The sequence below is a fragment of the Pyricularia oryzae genome, chromosome 6 (assembly GCF_000002495.2).
Source record: "Pyricularia oryzae 70-15 chromosome 6, whole genome shotgun sequence".
In the NCBI taxonomy this organism is placed as follows: Eukaryota; Fungi; Ascomycota; class Sordariomycetes; order Magnaporthales; family Pyriculariaceae; genus Pyricularia; species Pyricularia oryzae.
The window spans coordinates 1,177,474-1,194,802 of NC_017853.1; the positions used below are offsets into that span (position 1 = coordinate 1,177,474).

Consider the following 17,329-nt stretch of genomic DNA (forward strand, 5'->3'; position numbering starts at 1 on the left):
AGCGCCATGGGGCAGTGTGATGGCTGAACCAATCAACCAAGCTGATCGACAGCGTCCGCCCGCATGCATCTCGCTCATTGGTGCTTCTGCCAGGTACGGATCTCAATCTGTGGGTACCCTTGCTCCAGGGTCTGTCAGGAACACGAGCCGATCTTTCAGGGGCTTCCAGGTTGTCTTGGTTTACTCTGCAGCCGGCCAGTTGTTACACCTCGCACAGCTAACAATCAAGCGAGCAAACACTCAGTCAAACCACCATCCAACCCCAGGAAAAAGTCCCACCGAAGCCCAGCGAATGTGGGATTTATGGAATGGCAGTGCAAACCGGAAGATGGGGCAAATGCGTCACTACCAAACCCTGACCCCTTTTACTTGTCATGCACCGACGGAGCTTCACTAATTAATGTATTGCCCTTTTCTTCTCATCAGACTCAATATTGGATCTTGGGCCTTGGCCCAAGCTTGATTGTCATCTTGGGGGTCCCGAGTCCTCCAACCCAAACGTCTCCCTAGAGGGGCGGTAATGACTGGGAATTCTTTTGGACTCGAGCTACAAATATGAAGTAAAACAAATGTACAGTATTGTGGCTGTTTTTTTTTTTTTCGGGGTCTGAGTTGAGCGAAATTCGGATTGCCCTGCATGCAGATACATGCAAGGGGGTGCCCGCTGCATTGGCGTGTTGGCGGTTGGTGGCCGTTTAATTTGAAACAAGAAACATGAAAGCGTGACACCATCAGATATCTGCAAGGAGTCAAAGGGCTCGGCAGCGATCAACGTGTGTACTACAGACACATTGAAATGGCTTTGACGGCTGTCCTCGGACTGTCAAACAGTAGCCAGCTGATGCTGTTATTTTGGGTAGGAGACCCACAATGAACATGTCCGGCCGTCACATTGCACGTTGTCGTTCGTTCGTTCCCCCTCCGTTTAAATCGGATGGACGTTGTTTGCTGTGCCAAGTGCGCACATTTTGTAATTAATACCGGGTATACCAAAGTCAAACTGACAGCTGACGTGTGATGTGATGCGTACCTACGTACGCATGGTATTGTCGGTGAATTCTGTACCAGCTCAATTTGCCTAAGCAGTACTGTAGACGACAATCGGCTCTCTACCGGTAATTCAAATGGAAAAGGACGAGGGGTGAAATATGTTGTGTTTAGGCGTATGTCTGATGGCTGCGCTAACGGGTGACTGGACGCGAGAGGGCTTGGCGCCTTCCCGATAACGCCAGGACTTCACTTGGATTCAAGAGGCGTACGTGGTAGTGTGGTCACGTCGCACTATCAGCGCGGATCTTTCAATCCTAAACAGCGCCACAGGTCAACAGGCGCAAAGCGTCCCAGGATGAACGTCTGTCTCTTTTGGTTGATAACAAAAAATCCTACAAATCAATTGCCGTGGACTTTGTTCAACTTTATGAAAGTTATAGTTCTTGCATATGTGTGAGTACGGACCTACCTAGTTGCATACCTAGGTACCAAGGTACCTAGATCTAGGTATGGCCTGTACGGGGACCTGTTTCTTTGCATAATTTGCCACGACCATGACACAAAATCTCTGAACGCCGGCCGAATGATGTACACATCAAACATCAAATATAATTAGTAGGTTCACCGGAAAGCGTCAGGTCACGTGATTGGGAGACTCGTCACACGTGATCGTGTAGGTTCAGAAGAATATGGGCACGGACCAGTCGCGTCTCCATCGCAGAGATGCATGCAAAGCGCGTTCCAAATTGCTGTCAAACGGCCCGCCAGCATCAAAGCAGTCAAGCTTGTTCGCAAATCGTACCACAATCGCGACTCACAACACAACACGAACATAGCCTCAAAGACCCGGGCATGCGGCTGAGCTGAGGAGCTCACACGGTCGATCGCGGCGTCAAGCTTGCCTGCTTCATCGCCCTTCGGCCATAATCTATCTACATTTCTTAGCGCAATGGCAGCACAGTCAGCTCCCCGAGTGCGGCGCACCGCCCAAAATACGCAGTACACGTACGGTGATACCGATGTCTTCTCATGCTGGGCAACTCAGAGTCTAATTTTTGCCATGTCTTTAGTTACAACCTCAACCGCCGGGCGCATGACGTCAAGACTTACCCGGTCCTCTCACCCCAGGGAGCAACAATCCTCCTCTATGGCCATGAAAATGGCCTCACGATAGTCTGGCGTGGAGGGAGGCGACTCAAAGCGCCGAAGAAAGACTCGGAAGAGAAAAAAGACAACCGAAATGGTGGTGCATCGGCCGACGACTCGGTGATGATCATAGATCTCAGCGACGATGACACTCCAGCCCCGGCGAAGCCTTTCGAGGACAGACCAGAGTTTGAGGATGCCGACCCGACTGAAACATCTCCCTCTATCGACACCGTGCAGACCCTTGATTTGGCCTTTGGCTCCGCCGTGCGTCACATTGCCGTGCTGCCGACGCCTCACTGCGCTGCGGAGGATGCCTCATGGAGCGGAGTAGAGCTTCTCAAGCACAAGATGGTCTTCGCGGTCACATGTCTTACCGCCGAGGTGTTTATTGTTACGCTTCCTCTCACCCCACCTTCACACGAGAGTAAGGCTCGCCCAGAGCTTAAGCGGGATCTCATGTCAGGTGTTGCCGGGCGGGGTTTCTGGGGGGAGACGATATCATCTCTTGGTGGCCAGGCACAATACAGCGATGCTTTGGCTATCACGCTAGCAAAGGATCAAAATCCAACAGTGGCCGGGAGAAGCAAGACCACCGGAAGCTCTTCAAGTTCAACAGCGCGCGTCATTGTCGCAGCTCACTCCAGACAGGCGACTGGAGTATTGAGGCTATGGGATGTGACGGTTGGACACAAACGAGGAGGTTCTCAGAGACCGGCGGAGCCATTTCAGACCGATTTCTTACCCAGCCCTCTCACCGGGATTTCATTCAACCCAACGCACACAACGCAACTGCTGACCGTAGCTTCACCACAAGCTGTGCGCATCTACGACTATGCAGTTCCATCAATACCCATGGACGAGGCCGAGGGACCATTGCCTGCACAGGGATCTTGGCTTCTTTCGCTTTATCCCCCGTTCATCCGTGGTAGTGGCCTTTCTACTGCCAGGAAACCCATTGTCGCTGCAAGTTGGATTGCTCACGGAAGGGCTGTTCTTGCTCTCCTTGCGGACGGCCAGTGGGGCATCTGGGATATCGATGGAACGGGTCCTTTAGGCTCATCCTCCGGCGGGCTCTTCGGAAAGGCATCTGCCGCTATCAGAGGCACAGCAACAACCACATTCAGCGCTTCTGGTTATCTTGAGGGAACTAGCCCACTCCGGAATCCCGGCGCGCAAAAGTCTAGTGGTGACCTCGTTCCCATGACACCACACACTAGGCGCGAGGTCCTCATGACTACGCTTGGTGGTGGTCCTGAGAAGCTTGCTGCGGTTCATGGCGGTGTGGATGTGATACAGCTTCCAGGACGTGCGACATCGGGCACCGGCGACGAAAGCGCAGTTCTTTGGATTGGAGGTGCTGACCATGTCGTCGTTGTAATTCCGTTTGTCAGCAAGTTTTGGGACGCTCAAACTCGTCGTAACGCTGGCGGCGGCGGTAACATTTTTAGCGGTGGAGCTCAGCAGAGCCGCATGGTACGTTTGATGGATCTCAGCGCCGGTCTTCTTGGCGAGCGTTGCTGTGGTGTGGCTACAATACCCCGACCGCAACAACAGCAACGGCAGTCTGGAGATGGTGAAGGCATCAACGGACAGTCGCACGGCGCCAATTCTACTTTGCCAGTCGAGGTGTTGATACGGGGAGAGAGCAGGCTCGTCATTGTTCGCGAGGGCGACGGCAATGTTTCTGAGTCCTTCAACTCCAAGCTTCTCGGTGCCCGGAAACGAATCCTTGGCCCTGCCCAAGAAGTTGCACCACCAACCGCAATCGTGGCACATCCCAAACCCGGAGCTCCAGCGCCACCCAGTGCCGCTGCCCTGGCGCAGAGTATTCGCGGCCACAGCACTAAAGGAAGAGGCAGCCTGTTTGGCAAACGTCCTCCGACCGGTGCCGAAGAAACTGACGCGGCCTCAACGAGGTCTCCGCAGAAGAAGTCAGGCATCCCGGCGTTCGCGGCCGGTCTTTTCGACTATGACGAGCCGACTTTCACGCAGAGCATGATGGCATCCCGCGGCCCCTCCCGCGATGCTGGTCTGGGATTCGTGGACCAGCTCGAGGACGCTGCCGATGCGCTTGATGACCAAGAGGCAGCGGCTGATCGAGATGTCGAGGAAGAGATCCTGGACATCATGGAAATTGATCGCGCGCTGGATGATATGGAAGATAGGGGCAGCTTTGGAACAACAACCAAGACCCAAAACGTGTTTTTCGAGAACAGCTAGGACCTGGACCTGATCGATTTACGCTGAGTACATTGTACGCAGTCTTTGGTGGACAAGCATTTATAATTGGGAAACAAATGTTGGACTAGAAGATGGTGAAATGAATCATCGTCCACCTCAGGTCCCACAGGACCAGCGGCTCAACTAACTGATACCCATTCACATGTGAAAATGTCCCAATATCTGCAGCCAAGAGTTTTCTTAACTCTTTTCAAGCATCCAATGCTTTCCGCACGGCCGGGTGGAGCACAAGGCGAGACTCATCCTTGATCCAGCTCTGTATTCCGAGCGGTAAATTAACAGTTCAACCTTTATTTTTATGTCCCCTTTTCCTTTCCCGTTCTCCAAGAGAACTCGAGGGAGGAAATCTCACGGGGAGGGTTGACGTCGACACCATCTGGAGGCGTGGGAGGGGGCTTATGGGATTGGCTGGCTTAAAACCGCAGCGAAATTTGACCATTTGCTCTCCCAGCATCCGCTGCCGTCCTGTTTTATCTGCGATCTATAGTCGTGGGGGGCGGTCGAGTTGAGTTGGGAGGTGGTGCGTGTCGATACATATTTTCCACCCTTAAAATTTCAGTGTTGTGAATATATCCGTTTGCTTTGGTTGATTTTACAATTTTTTCGTTAGTATGCGTCTAGAATCAAGCACTAGGTCTACACTAGAATCAAATGATGGATTTGATGGCAAAGAGACTGCTGTTTCAAATAATCCCCAGGTTATTACTGAATGAATGACGTTGAAAGTATCTAAGCCAGTACTTGTACCAACTAATGTTGAGCAGAAGGCTGCAAATTTTCAAGAGTGAAAAACATCCAATGTACATGACGACCTCATATCTCCAGAGGTCTGGTTCATTATCCGCGTGCCCACGATGATTGCCAGACTAATCGACGTGTTTCACCAAGGCAGAACCTCGCCAGTGTACGTCACATACCTCCCCGAGTTGGCCTTTTCCAGCTTGTCCATCTGCTCTACGCAGGCGCGAGCGCTGTCCTCAGTGGTCGTGGGGGGCTCCGGAAAGCCAATCGAGTCGGCGATGCCTTGACCCATCTGAGTTTTCACCCAGCTTTGTGTGTGCATTTGTATACGTCAGCTGGCAATACTATACACAAAGAGTGATGAGTAAAAGGGACAAGTAAGCGCTCCTTACCCGGGATGCAATGCCATGACGCTCAGCCCCTCCGGGCCGTGCTCGACACCAATCTTGACGAGAAGCCAGTTGGCGGCGGCCTTGGACATGCCGTATGCGGTGCTGGGAAAGCTCTCCTGCTGCTGGCCGGCGATGCTGCCAACGGAGCTTGTCATCAGGACGAACCTGGGCGAGGCGGGGGCCTTTTGCAGCAGCGGCCAGGCGGCCTTGAAAAGCCTCAGGGGCCCCACAGCGTTGACGGTGAAATCGAAAATGAGATCTTCTGGGCCGGTCGCGAGGACGGGCTTGTAGCCGGAGGAGGCGCCGGCGTTGGCGACAACCACATCGATGTGGGCGACGCCCGAGGGGAGGGCGATAGCGTCGGCCTCCGCGTCGAAGGGGAGCACGTGAATGGTGCTGCTGGGTGATTTGGCGAGGGTGGTCAGGCTGCTGGAGGTAGGGTCGGATGGGTTGCGGACAAGAGCGAGGATGATGGTCGAGGGTCGGCTGAGGAGGAGTGCGACTATGGCGCGGCCGATGCCTTTTTGTGGAGATTGGGAGTTAGCTATCGGCTGGAACGAAAGTCGGGAGGTTGTGTTTGCGTTTGTTGGAGTATAGGATGAGCGCGGTAGGCATGAGACATGACCACCGAGGTGGGATCCGCAGCGACCATGCCAGCAGGACCCCCAACCATTGGTTCATAAAAAAGCCATCGATGTCAAGGGATTCGAGGGTATTGCCTCCCTCAATATACACCAGCCTACGCGGAAAAGAGTCTGGCGACGGCAAGGGAATCAAGGCGGGGGTATTCAGGGGCTAAGTTGATCCGACCTTTGTTGGCACCAGTGATTGCGTAGACAGTGGGAGAGGGCATTGTGAGTGGGATTTTCGGCGCAGAGCGCTTGAGCAAATATCAACGAGACGTGCAAAAGAAGAGATATTGTCAGGGGCTTTGTTTTGGAAGAGAAGGAAGATGGTTCTGGGGAGGAGCTGGGTGATAGATATGGCCTTCTTCTAGTCCTGGGATGCCTCCACCCCGTCAGCATGACCTGCCAAAAGCAGACACGGCGTCCAATCAGCGCGAGAGGGTTCAACCCTCTTACATTGATGGCCTCGGTTGTATCTCGACTCCTGTCTGACCTTCTCGTGAATCGGGACTAACTACCTACCCTAGGTTGACATTCTACCAGAAGCTGACATGATTGTAGTTAGGGGGTGTAGCTTTTCTATTTCCATTAATAGTGTATTTAAGTTGTCTAAATTGCCCTGAAACGCTCATGAACGAATATAGCTCTGAAGTTTACGCTATGAGGTTGCACTTACTATCCCCGCGGCAGTAAAAGAGCTATTCGATGGTATTTGAAGTTTGAGAAATTATTTTCACTTCAAGTCTAGGTTACAACCATTACTTTGCTTAAGAAAACGCCGGGTCGAGGTCAATATCCTGACAGACTAGTCTAGGCTCCCCCGAACCGCGCCATCAAAATGCATGCGGTTGCTGGCCGCCAGACCTACTACTGGTAGAGGGGGAAAAAAGTGACTTGGTCCAAATAGCCTTCAAATCCCAAATCAATCAATTATACTTCACTTTGACTCATTGACACTGAGGAGCTTCAGTTGACAGAGCACATCGATGGGATGGGCCTGCTCCCTGAACCTTTTACCCTACTACGGACGGAAGCGCCGGGTGCGGGGTTGCGCCCAGGTCAAGGGCCACGCTATAATACCACAAGATCGGTTATTTAACACACGATATCGATCCACCCAGGTATGTATGCTACTGTGCGCATTTATCTTTTTCTCCCTCCTATTGTTTCCTTCGCCTATTGAATACTAGATTCCCCGACTCTAACGATTAATATCTGCTTCAGACTGGTATATAATAAACACTAGCGGCAATGACGGGTAGGTGGTACAGGTAGTGCAGATGGACTTTGTGTGGGTGGAATTAGCATGCCAATTAAACAACTGTGGGGTTTACCTCCCTGGGCTGTCAACCAAACAAACAAACCGCCAGACCCATGCCACTCTTTGCGCATTCAAGAAATTAATTCAAAGCGGCGTTCTGAACATGTAGCACAGCCCGGCAAACAGGTGACAGTTACTCACTCGAGATAATTATCCAAGCCTTCAAGTTGGTCGCGATGCCATCCAGGGCCAGCCTGCGGCTCCAATCCAAAATCGCCGCCTCTGACGACGCGACGCGACCAGACGCGCCCAGCGGCACCGATCTACAACCGTCGGCGCCGCCGCCCAAGGCCGCCAGTCGGCGCAAGCGAGTGGCTTTGAAACGTTCGGAGACCGTCGCAGACCATTCCGAATCTTTTGAGGATGAGATTCGCGTGGGAACCAAACGTCCAGCTGTCGAACCCGAGGCACTGGCCGATCTTACGTTCCCTCCGCAGAGCTCACCAGCGGCAAAGAAGCCACGAAGAGGCCGGCCTAGGAAGTTGGTGAGGTCGAACGACGAGAGCTTGGTGATACTTATTGAGGACAAGCCGCCTGCGGGGAACCCGACCGCTGCACAGGCGGCGCGGGCCGGGAAGCGGCGACGGACAAGGAGCGCCAAGGACACAGACGAGGGAGCCGGGGCAGCTCAAAGAGACAGTCCCGAGCCTGGGAACCCGGTTCCCCAGCCGGCTAGTTCCAAAGAAGATTCAAATACAACCAAACGCAGAAATTCGCTGCAGCGACCCACTCCCAGAGTGCTTCGGCTGCCAGGGACCGTGGAAGTTGACGGCTACGATGTTCCCGACGACGATGAGGAAGAAGAGGTCTCAGCGGTCAAGGAAAACGATGATATCTCCTTTGCCCTTTCTGGAAGACATGCGCGCGGTTACGGGGGGAATCAAGATCATAATGGCGAAAATGGAGGGCAGGGCCAAAAACCTGATGACAATGAAGTACAAGAACGATATGAAGAGCAGGACCCTGACGATCTTCTCGAGGAGGAAGCAGCAGCGGAGGTCGGACGCGCAAGCGCAAGCGTAAGTGACGAGGCGCCAGCACTTGAAGCCATCGAACTCCCTTTTGGCCCCGAAGATGCTCAAGATCACCACTACGTAAAGGTCTACTGTGGTTCACTACAGACAGCGTTTCTGCAGATGGGCAAAGAGTACTGGGCTGGAGGCGGAGAGGGGTGGCACTCAAGTTGGAAATTAAGTGGCGCCTTTGACAGCACCAAGAAGCTCGCTGTCGCTCTCAAGGAGCTATACATCCAACTTGGACAGGCTCCAATGCACCCCGAAGTTGCGAAGCAGGATGAATATCTACGAAAAAATGCGAAGCGGCTCGAACTTCGGATCACGGCGATAAATACAATGGCTACGGATTTTTGCGGGTCTTTTCCCCAACACAGAGATGCCAGGGCCCTGGCTGAAGATGTGATCAAGAGCATCGTTCCTGCTGGAATCGTTCTACTACGGCAAGTGTTTCTTATGGGCGGAATGAGTACCGAGTTGTCGCTTAGTAGTCGCCGTTGCGCGTACATGTCCCCAACGACGGTGTCAATCGCAAAACACATCATAGGATGGCTCAAGGCCTTGACAAACACGATTGTGAGACGGGTGATCCCGGCAAGCGATGCTAGCATGAAGGATATTCGTGCGCAGATCTCACGAGAGGCCCTCCTCGATTACCTCGAACAAATTCAAAAGGGGAGAGGGGGCTTGGCCGACTCCGAAGCCAAATTCGAAGAGATCGCTGAGGCCGAGCGCGTGGAACAAGAGTGCCAGGAGGCGGAAGCTGCCGTCCGGAGGGAGGCGGCAAGTCACGACGCGACCATAAAGCAGAACAGGCAGATGGAGGCACAGGCTCGATACGCTACGAACGACGACCAGTACATGGCCTTCTGCCGGTCGACGCAGAACCTCGGGCCTGATCCGTTATGGGAACATCGCAGGCGCAAGATGCAAGCCAGCATGCGAGCCTTTGGCGTCGCAGATGTGGGGTATGGTGTGTCGCGACAGCCGCTGGCGGTAACCAAGGCGCCCAAAACGGAGGTGCAAAAACCTGCCACCCAACTCGATGCTAGGCAGCATGTAATGGGGGAGCTACACGGTGAGCCCAGCGAGGAGGAGAAGAAGGTGATTCTCGAACACGTGGTGAAGAACCCACGGTTCAACGTCGATGCCGTTGCAAACGAGCTTGGCTGGGCGCCGGGTCACGTCCGGAGGTGGAGGGATATCCTGGTTGACAGGGCAAGGAAGGCCTACCAGGCAAGGGGTTACTCTGTCAGCCGATTGCCTGAGTGGCTTGCTTGATCTGAGGAGTACTCCTTAGGAGTTTCGGTTTGAGATGGCCAGTCCAATTGGCGTTGTTTCTGTTTTTTTCTTTTTCTTTTTCTTTTCTCTGCCTATTATGATACCTATTGAGCTTTCTTTGCTGCCAATTTTGCTTTTACATTTGTTGCACTCGTTTCTTAATCTGGAGTACCGTATCCCTGAAACAGGGTGTTTGATGCATTACACAGGCAATACTCGCCAGCAAATAGATCCGATTCAGGAATAAACCCAAGCCAACAACACGTTGCCACGTTGTGTTGCAACCAACCTCTCTAATGTATTTCTGTCGGGCATCCGTACCTAGAAATGTACTTTAGGTACTTTAAATACAATATTGGGCAAGCTGCGTTGCCTGCATATCAATGGCCACCTACAGAGCATTTCTAGGTATTTTCTCTTCTGGGATGGCCATACTCTGTTTTGGGTTTTCATTGCTGGGTCTAGATCACGAATTCGCCAGCAATGCGTTCTGTTTCTTTCCGCTTTGACCTCTCTTTTTTTACAGGTCAGAGGCAATCGCGCGCACGTTCACAGGGACCTGACCTGGCGGGGAACCTTTAATTGGACGTCTCACGTCTCGTCAAATATGGGAAGGAAAAGCAAAATATCTTTGGGGCCATTGGATGGATACGCACCGCTGTCAAGTGGGGCGACACGACAGCACAGGACGGGTCGCTCAACTGACCTGCAGCAGCGTCTGATCGTTCTACTGTATATTGTACTCCGTACGAACCTAATCAAACGGAAAGATGCAAATGCATCAAGAACTGCGAGACATCTGTTTTGCTCTGGATGTACGTGGAGCAAGTCAACCGCCTAAGTAGTAGAGATGGCTGAAGCCTCATCAAGTCAAGGGTCTAGTTCCTTCGTTTGAGCTTGTCGGAAAGTTCACTACCGCCGCGGACAGGGGCATATTACAATAGCCTGGTATGGACCACCACGTAGACTGACAGCGGGTGAACGGCGTACCGCCCCCAGTTGTGCAAACCGTGGTGGATGTGGTTGGCGCTGATTGGCGAGATTGATCGGCATGGGCACCCAACCATAAGCTGAGCCAGTCAATTGAAACGAATTAACCAAGAAACAGGATGGAGAGAAGATAGTTGATAACTACAAGGCCGGCTTAGTTGAGGCCGCGGAGAATAGGAGGCTTTGCTAATTCTACCACTTGGTACAGAAGTGGTCTAATTGAAGTCGTTGATGCCTAGTGGCACCATGCAGTCATCTACCAGCTTGATCCCTTTCCACGTTTTCCAAGACTTGGATACAGGACAGTTCTTTGGAGATCAATGAGCCATGACAAATATGTGGGTCCTTGATTACAACATACAACGGACGCGCAGCCGAATGCTACGTAAAAGTAGAAAGTACACCACACCATCTTGCAGCGCCGGTGGAGTGCAGCCAGCGGCTGGAGAGAAGCTAGAGTAACGCGCATCCGTACAACGAGATTGGATTGCTACTAAACCCCTGGCCTACTGCTTCTTAGCTTGGAGCGAGCCTTAGCTGCCGAACCGAGACACCAGAAAACCTCAGGGGACTGTTTTTTGTATTTTCTTCCTGTCGAAATTTTTTCTTGGTTCTCATTCATCGCCATAAATTGAGCTCCATTCTGATTTTTTTTGTTGTCTCTACGGTGCATGCGTTGGTGCTTGCTCTGCTTGATCCCGTCTGAAATCGACAAGCCTCCCCTGTCCATCCGAAATTCGGGGCGGGAAGGAAATCTGGCAGTTTTTGTTTCACACACTTGAAGATAGCTGGTGTACATACAGCAGCCGACTGACTGTTCAGCCTCGGTTTTTTTTTTTTTTTTTTGTCTAATCGGCATCCTCCAAATCAGCAAAAGCTTTGCCTGTACCACCGCGAGCTTGAACTCAATCCGATATCCAATTCAACGCGACGCCTACTTGGGACCATCCAGTCGGGTTTTCGTGTTTTCTGACGGGTGCCTACAGCTAGGGTCAAATTTCATAATACCACTGTGAGTAACGCGCCTTCCCAAACCCCAGACATTCTTGACCTACATTGAGCCGCCACTACTGTGCGCCGTACCTTGAGGTCCAACCAAGCGCTGACATTTCACCTGGGTCCTGTAGCTGGGTACATCCCTTGCGACGCCGCCCTTTCTCCCTACCGAGCAACTCACGCCTCTCTCACAGGCAAACGACCAATCCGATTGCATCATGTCCGACACCGACATTCCTAACGTTGCCTCGCAGGTAGAAGCCTCATCCCCTTCGTCGCCCGCTGCGAAGAAGACATCTTCGAGCACGACTGCGGCAAAGCGACCAGCCAGCACCAGCAGCACCACCACCACCACCACCAGTGGTCTTCGACGTCCGGGCACAGCATCTAGCTCCACGGCGAAACCTGCTGCCACCAGCTCACTTTCAAAATCTTCTTCTACAGCGAGCACGTTGAGCAAAGCCCCAACCAGACCTGCCACGGGAACTACATCTACAGTGAAGCGACCCGGCACGGCATCGACGACTGCGTCCCATCGCTCTCGCCCGTCAGTTTCTGAGGATGAGTCCAAGAAGCGCCCCACCACCAGTTCTTCCAGCGCTGGTCGCCGCACCTCGACCGCCCCGGTCTCCCCGTCCTCCAAGACAGCGGGAACTGCAGCAGCAGCTCGCAAGCCCGTGACGGCTAGCAGCAGCAGTACCAGCACTACCAGAAGCACCTCAGCTGCGCCCAGAAGCTCCACCGCTGGCACCAGCGCCACCGGCGTGAGCCGGACAGTCGCCTCGAGGCCCGCCGGTACGTCAAGCGGCGCTGTCGCGGACGCCAAGAAGCGCCTGTCATCCGTCGGCGGTGCGACATCGAGCTCTGCAGGTTCCGTTTCGCGTGCCCCGCGTGCTTCGCTGTCGACCGCAAGCAGCACCGCGGCCGCGGCCGCAGCGACTGCCGAGATCGAGGCGCTCAAGGAGAAGCTTTCAGCTGCCGAGGCCGAGGTGACCGCTCTCAAGGTTCTCAAGGAGCAGATCGCCACTTCGCAGGAGCGCATCTCTACCCTCGACAGCCAGCTCGAGTCTGGCGCTGCCGAACGCCAGAACGTAGAGGAGACCCTGCGTAAGGAGCGGGAGGAGGCCCTAGAGGCGCTCAAGTCTGAAAATGCCGATCAGCTCAAGGCGCTGGAGGAGCAGGTCGCCGAGGCCCTGTCGAAGCTCCAGGAGGCCGAAGCTGAACTGGAGAAGCACAAGCTCGAGACCCAGAGCCTTGCTACTTCCAAAGAGGCAACAGATAGCGAGCTTGCGCAGCTAAGAGAGACTCTCGAGGGTCTTCAAGCCGAGCATGCCGCCAAGCTGAACGAAAGTGAAGCTGCCCTGACCAAGGCAACTGAAGAGCATGCCGCAAAGTTGGAGGCCTTGCAGCAGTCACTTGAAGAACAGCAACACGCTGCCATCGCCGCCTTGGAAGCTAAGCACCGCGAGGAGCTGTCCAAGAGCTCGGCTGATGCAGGCGACTATGAGAAGGCCGTTGCAGAGATGAAGTCCATCCATCAGTCTTCCATTAGTGAGCTTCAGAAGAAGATTGATGACCTTACAGCTTCACAGCAGGAGCTAGAGGCGGCTCATGAGGCAAAGCTGCTGTCCGAGACAGAGTCCAGCACAGCTAGGTTGTCCGCTCTTGAGGCTGAGATTGCCGACCTGAAGGCCAAGCTCGAAACCGCGGAGCAGGCTGCAGAGGCTGCCAAGGCCGATCTCGAAGCGAAGACGACCTTGCTGCCGACCCTCGAATCGCGGGTTTCAGAACTCGAGGCTGAGCTCGATGCTGCCAAGCAAGCAGCAACCAAGGCCGAGGAGGCCCTAAAAGAGTCTCAAGCCCAGCTTGAGACTGTTCTAGCCGAGAGCAAGGAAAAGGATGCCAACCTTCAAAAGTTGCAGGAAGAGCTTGCCTCGCTCGAGTCGAGGAAGGACGCGCAACAGGCCGCCATCTCGCGCGACTACGAGCGCGAGATTGAGGAGCTTAAGGGAGAGGCACACTTCAAGCGCCAGTTCCAGGATCTCGAGCCCAAACACAATGAGCTGGTGGTCAAGCACGAGGAGCTCGTAAAGTCACTTGACGAAATCAGCAGGACGCACGCTGACCTGTCAAAGAAGTCGTCTGAGGACGCCGAGGCCCAGGCCCAGGCCCTCGCAGCCGCTAAGGCCGAGCACGCCGCCATCGCCGAGGCTCTCGCGGCCAAGGAGGCTGAGCACCAAGCTGCTCTCGACGCGCTGCGTGCCAGCCATGCCGAGGCCCTCGAGAGCGCCAAGCTCACCGCATCGGCTGACCGGGATGCAGAAATAAAGGAGCTCGAGTCGCTCAAAGCTAGCCACGCTGAGCAGGTTGACAGGCTCAAAGCTGATGGAGAGGCTGCTTTAACCAAGGAGTTGGAGGTGTTGAAGGCTGCCCACGCTCAAGCAGTTGAAGCGATCAAACAAGAGCTTGCAGCCGAAAAGGAGGGCTTAGCGGCCGCTCACAACAAGGAGAAGGAGAGTCTTCTTTCAGCGCATGCAGAGGAGCTTGCTGCTGCCAAGGCTGCTGGAGACGGCGCCGTCAGCTCCAAGCTTGAAGAGCTCAAGGCTGATCTGGATGCTAAGCACGCCGCAGAGATTGACAGCCTTATGAAGGAGCTCGAGCAGACCAAGGGCCTTCAAAAGGAGATCGACGCTGCAGAGGCAAGGCTGAACGAGGCAAAAGCCAGCCACGCAGCAGCGCTCGAGGCGACCAGGAAGGACTTGGAGGATAGCCACAACGAGGAGGTGAAGAAGCTCGTTGCGCTGCACACCAATGCGCTCCAAAACCTAGAGCAGCAGGGTGCCGCCGGCACCGAGGCAACCATCGCCCAGATCAAGGCTGAGCACGATAGAATCATCGAGGGCCTGAAGGCCGAACATGCTTCCGCCTCGACGGCGCACGCTGCAGAGCTCGAGGCCGCTAAGAAGGAACTCGAGGCTGCAATGCTCGCGACCAAGGCGGAGCTGGCCAAGGCTAAGGAGGAGCTGGACGACATGGGCGGACAGCTTGCGCACGAGAAGATGGAGAAGTTCGAGGCCCAGGCCGCGCTTGACGCGGTGAAGAGCCAGAAGCCCGACACCAGCGAGATCGATGCTCTGCGCGCCGAGCTCGCAGCCCTCAAGGAGAAGTCTGCCGCCGCAGACAAAGACGCAGAGGACAAGGCCGCCAAGGCTGTAGCCGAGCTGGCCGCAGCCAAGGAGGAGCTTGCAATGGTGGAGAAGGACCTCGAGGCGCACAAGCTCGAGGCTGATGCGAACAAGAAGCGCAACGAGAGCGACTACAGGGACCTGCATGACAGCATGACCGAGATGGTGTCCGAGACGCAGAAGAAGTTGACGGACGCGGAGCACCAGATCAAGGAGCTTCAGAGTCAAATAAAGGTCAAAGATGCGGAGCTCGTTGAGGCGCAGGTACGTCTATGCCAGTCGAGGGTGAGTGAAACGTGTTGCGTTTTTGGACCCGGCCCCTAACACAGAAGAACGAAAACCCCACTGCAGACCAAAGCACAGCCGGCCAAGGGCCTAGCCGCGAGCCGGTTCGCCAATGGCGAGAACGGCGAGGAGGCCGATGATGACAAGAGCACCAACCCCAAGACCGTGGAAGGTGAGAACGACGCCTCGGAGAGCAACAACGCCGTGCCGGACAACAATGCTACGACATTAGCTTTGGTGCGAGCGCCCCTTTGCCTGACGCAGTTCCACTCCTTCCCGCCACACCCCTTCATCATCATCCGATGTTGCTAGCACCTCCTTGGATCACCTCCATTCGCGTATTCGCTCCACTATCGTTGACAACTTTGGTCGGAGTTTTGATGCTAACGTTGTTTCTTTGGTGATGAGTAGTTAGCTAGAGGACTTGAGACGGCGAAGGATATGGAGGACATGAACAATGACATACAGGAACAAAACAAACGGTAAGTATAGTATTTTTTTTCCTCCGGTAGCTTTCTCGTTTCCTGTGGAGGGCGACCACTGACATCAAGCCCAGGATGCTGCGTACTATTGCCGGGACTCAAGAAGAGCAGGTTATACCAGCTCCTGAGCCGGCAAAGATGCGAACTTAGTGGTGCCAATGTATTTTCCGATTGCCTGAACACATCCAACACGCATAAACTTGCTGCTGTTTAAATTCTTTTCATCTTTGCGGAACGGTGGGGGCATAGGCCACAAATGGAAGATGCATGGGAACGCTCTACATAATGTTACATATACCCTTAGGCTTTTTATTATTTTTTAGTTGCCATCATCTCTGTATACTTTTGTGTATCACTAGAGGTGGCTTTTGTATCTTGCCCGGTTGGTTGTCTTAACAACTGGCTGGTGGCCAATATATTTGCACAACCCTTGGGCTGATTATTTGTATGTTTATTGTCTACATCCTGCAATAATGAGACTAGGTACTGTCGCCATTTGTTTCATTGGTATGCACGATTCAAGATGGTCAGTCGCGATTTCGTTATAATGTTCATAGTCTCATTATTTTCAAGAGCTCCTGTTGCCGATACACATGCCTCCCTGAAAACCACCATAGATATGGACTCATTGCAAAGGCCAAAAAAAAAAAAGCTTCCTCCTTCAACCTTCCCTCAAGACAGAAAATAAAAGGGCAAAAATACAAAAAAGAAAGTTCTCAAAGATTACAGTGTCAAATAATAGTCTCAACAAGAAAATCAGTTGCGAGGGCTCTTCCACTGTCCGGCGTCGCGTGCGCCCTTGGCAATGGAGCCGGTCGCATTCTCAAGGCCACCAGTCAGGTTTGTGATGCCGTCACCGAGGGGTCTGCCGACGCCGCCCGTAACACCGTTGACCGTCTCGCCGACACCACGGCCCGCAGCGCCGACGACGCCGCCGACGGTGTTGGTCAGGCCAGAGACTGTGTTACCGAGGATGCCAGTGAGGAGCTGAGCACCGCCAGCAGCACCGTTGTTGTTTGAAGACATTGTTGTTTTGGTTTTTGTGTTGGGTAGGTTTTTATGTGGTGATTGAGTTGTTTGGAGGTATGAAAAGTAGCTTGTTTGATTACTTGGCTTTTCGGATATCTTTTGTGATGATTGTTTGTGCTTGTGTGACAAGTGAGTGTTGGATGATTGATGTGGTGTTCTTTTGCTCAGTTTATATACGTGTCGATGACTGCTGACTACAAGGGTTTTCATCAATCTGGATTGCTACGTCATATCACCCATCCATTGTCCAACACCTTCCCTTAATGGTAAGCAACAAATGGAGGGATGAAGGCTTTCCCCATCCATTACGCGCCACGTCTTCTCGGATGGAAAGTGACGTCGATCCATAAGGAAAGAATGTGTTTCGACGAATAACAACAAGTCAACCCGTGTGGCGGGCTACCTACTTGCCCACCTACCTATTGGGGCTTTTATCCAATGTTCTGAGTTTGGCCGCCCGATTATGCGGGCTAGTCTGTCTCCTTCGGATGAACTTCAGACTGAGCCTACCGGTATATCGCGCCCTTGTCGGCTATGCTGTCTAGACCTAAAAGGCGACTATATACCGGCAGCAGCAAAGCACTTTGCTTGCTCACTTTTGCACTTTT

At 53.5% G+C, this 17,329-nt stretch overlaps 5 protein-coding genes across 6 annotated transcripts; 3 read left to right on the forward strand and 2 right to left on the reverse strand.

Moving 5' to 3' along the window:
• Positions 1–1,749: 1,749 nt before the first annotated feature.
• Positions 1,750–5,098, forward strand: MGG_04324 (uncharacterized protein). Its single transcript, XM_003719436.1, has 2 exons — positions 1,750–1,995; positions 2,061–5,098. The coding sequence occupies exons 1-2, from the start codon at positions 1,940–1,942 to the stop codon at positions 4,357–4,359; spliced, it is 2,355 nt and encodes a 784-aa protein (XP_003719484.1). The 5' UTR covers positions 1,750–1,939; the 3' UTR covers positions 4,360–5,098.
• Positions 5,009–6,497, reverse strand: MGG_04323 (uncharacterized protein). The gene is made up of 3 exons (XM_003719437.1): positions 6,324–6,497; positions 5,514–6,033; positions 5,009–5,429 (listed from the first exon to the last, which is right to left on the reverse strand). Exons 1-3 carry the CDS (start codon positions 6,364–6,366, stop codon positions 5,261–5,263), a joined length of 732 nt encoding a protein of 243 aa, XP_003719485.1. The 5' UTR covers positions 6,367–6,497; the 3' UTR covers positions 5,009–5,260.
• A 1,027-nt stretch (positions 6,498–7,524) lies between these two features.
• Positions 7,525–10,145, forward strand: MGG_04322 (uncharacterized protein). Its single transcript, XM_003719438.1, has one exon. It carries the CDS (start codon positions 7,637–7,639, stop codon positions 9,752–9,754), a length of 2,118 nt encoding a protein of 705 aa, XP_003719486.1. The 5' UTR covers positions 7,525–7,636; the 3' UTR covers positions 9,755–10,145.
• A 1,129-nt stretch (positions 10,146–11,274) lies between these two features.
• On the forward strand, positions 11,275–16,186 carry MGG_04321 (the record flags this gene model as incomplete). Of its 2 annotated transcripts, XM_003719439.1 has the most annotated exons (5): positions 11,275–11,756; positions 11,872–15,189; positions 15,277–15,382; positions 15,622–15,692; positions 15,767–16,186. In XM_003719439.1, the coding sequence occupies 3 exons, from the start codon at positions 11,959–11,961 to the stop codon at positions 15,627–15,629; spliced, it is 3,345 nt and encodes a 1,114-aa protein (XP_003719487.1). The 2 variants fall into 2 exon arrangements, with proteins under 2 accessions (XP_003719487.1, XP_003719488.1); XM_003719440.1 differs by lacking the exon at positions 11,275–11,756 and having other exon boundaries at positions 11,959–15,189; positions 15,277–15,447; positions 15,767–15,842.
• MGG_17632 (uncharacterized protein) lies at positions 16,127–16,901 on the reverse strand. The gene has a single exon (XM_003719441.1). It carries the CDS (start codon positions 16,716–16,718, stop codon positions 16,449–16,451), a length of 270 nt encoding a protein of 89 aa, XP_003719489.1. The 5' UTR covers positions 16,719–16,901; the 3' UTR covers positions 16,127–16,448.
• Positions 16,902–17,329: the final 428 nt, after the last annotated feature.

Excerpts from the sequence above, each read along its gene's own strand:
- MGG_04324 (XM_003719436.1), top strand. The coding sequence starts at position 1,940 with ATGGCAGCACAGTCAGCTCCCCGAGTGCGGCGCACCGCCCAAAATACG. Across the intron at positions 1,996-2,060 it reads GCCCAAAATACGCAGTACAC|TTACAACCTCAACCGCCGGG; the intron begins GTACGGTGATAC and ends CCATGTCTTTAG.
- MGG_04322 (XM_003719438.1), top strand. The coding sequence starts at position 7,637 with ATGCCATCCAGGGCCAGCCTGCGGCTCCAATCCAAAATCGCCGCCTCT.
- MGG_04323 (XM_003719437.1), bottom strand. The coding sequence starts at position 6,366 with ATGCCCTCTCCCACTGTCTACGCAATCACTGGTGCCAACAAAG. Across the intron at positions 6,034-6,323 it reads AATCACTGGTGCCAACAAAG|GCATCGGCCGCGCCATAGTC; the intron begins GTCGGATCAACT and ends CTCCACAAAAAG. Across the intron at positions 5,430-5,513 it reads GTCATGGCATTGCATCCCGG|CTGGGTGAAAACTCAGATGG; the intron begins GTAAGGAGCGCT and ends GCACACACAAAG.
- MGG_17632 (XM_003719441.1), bottom strand. The coding sequence starts at position 16,718 with ATGTCTTCAAACAACAACGGTGCTGCTGGCGGTGCTCAGCTCCTCACT.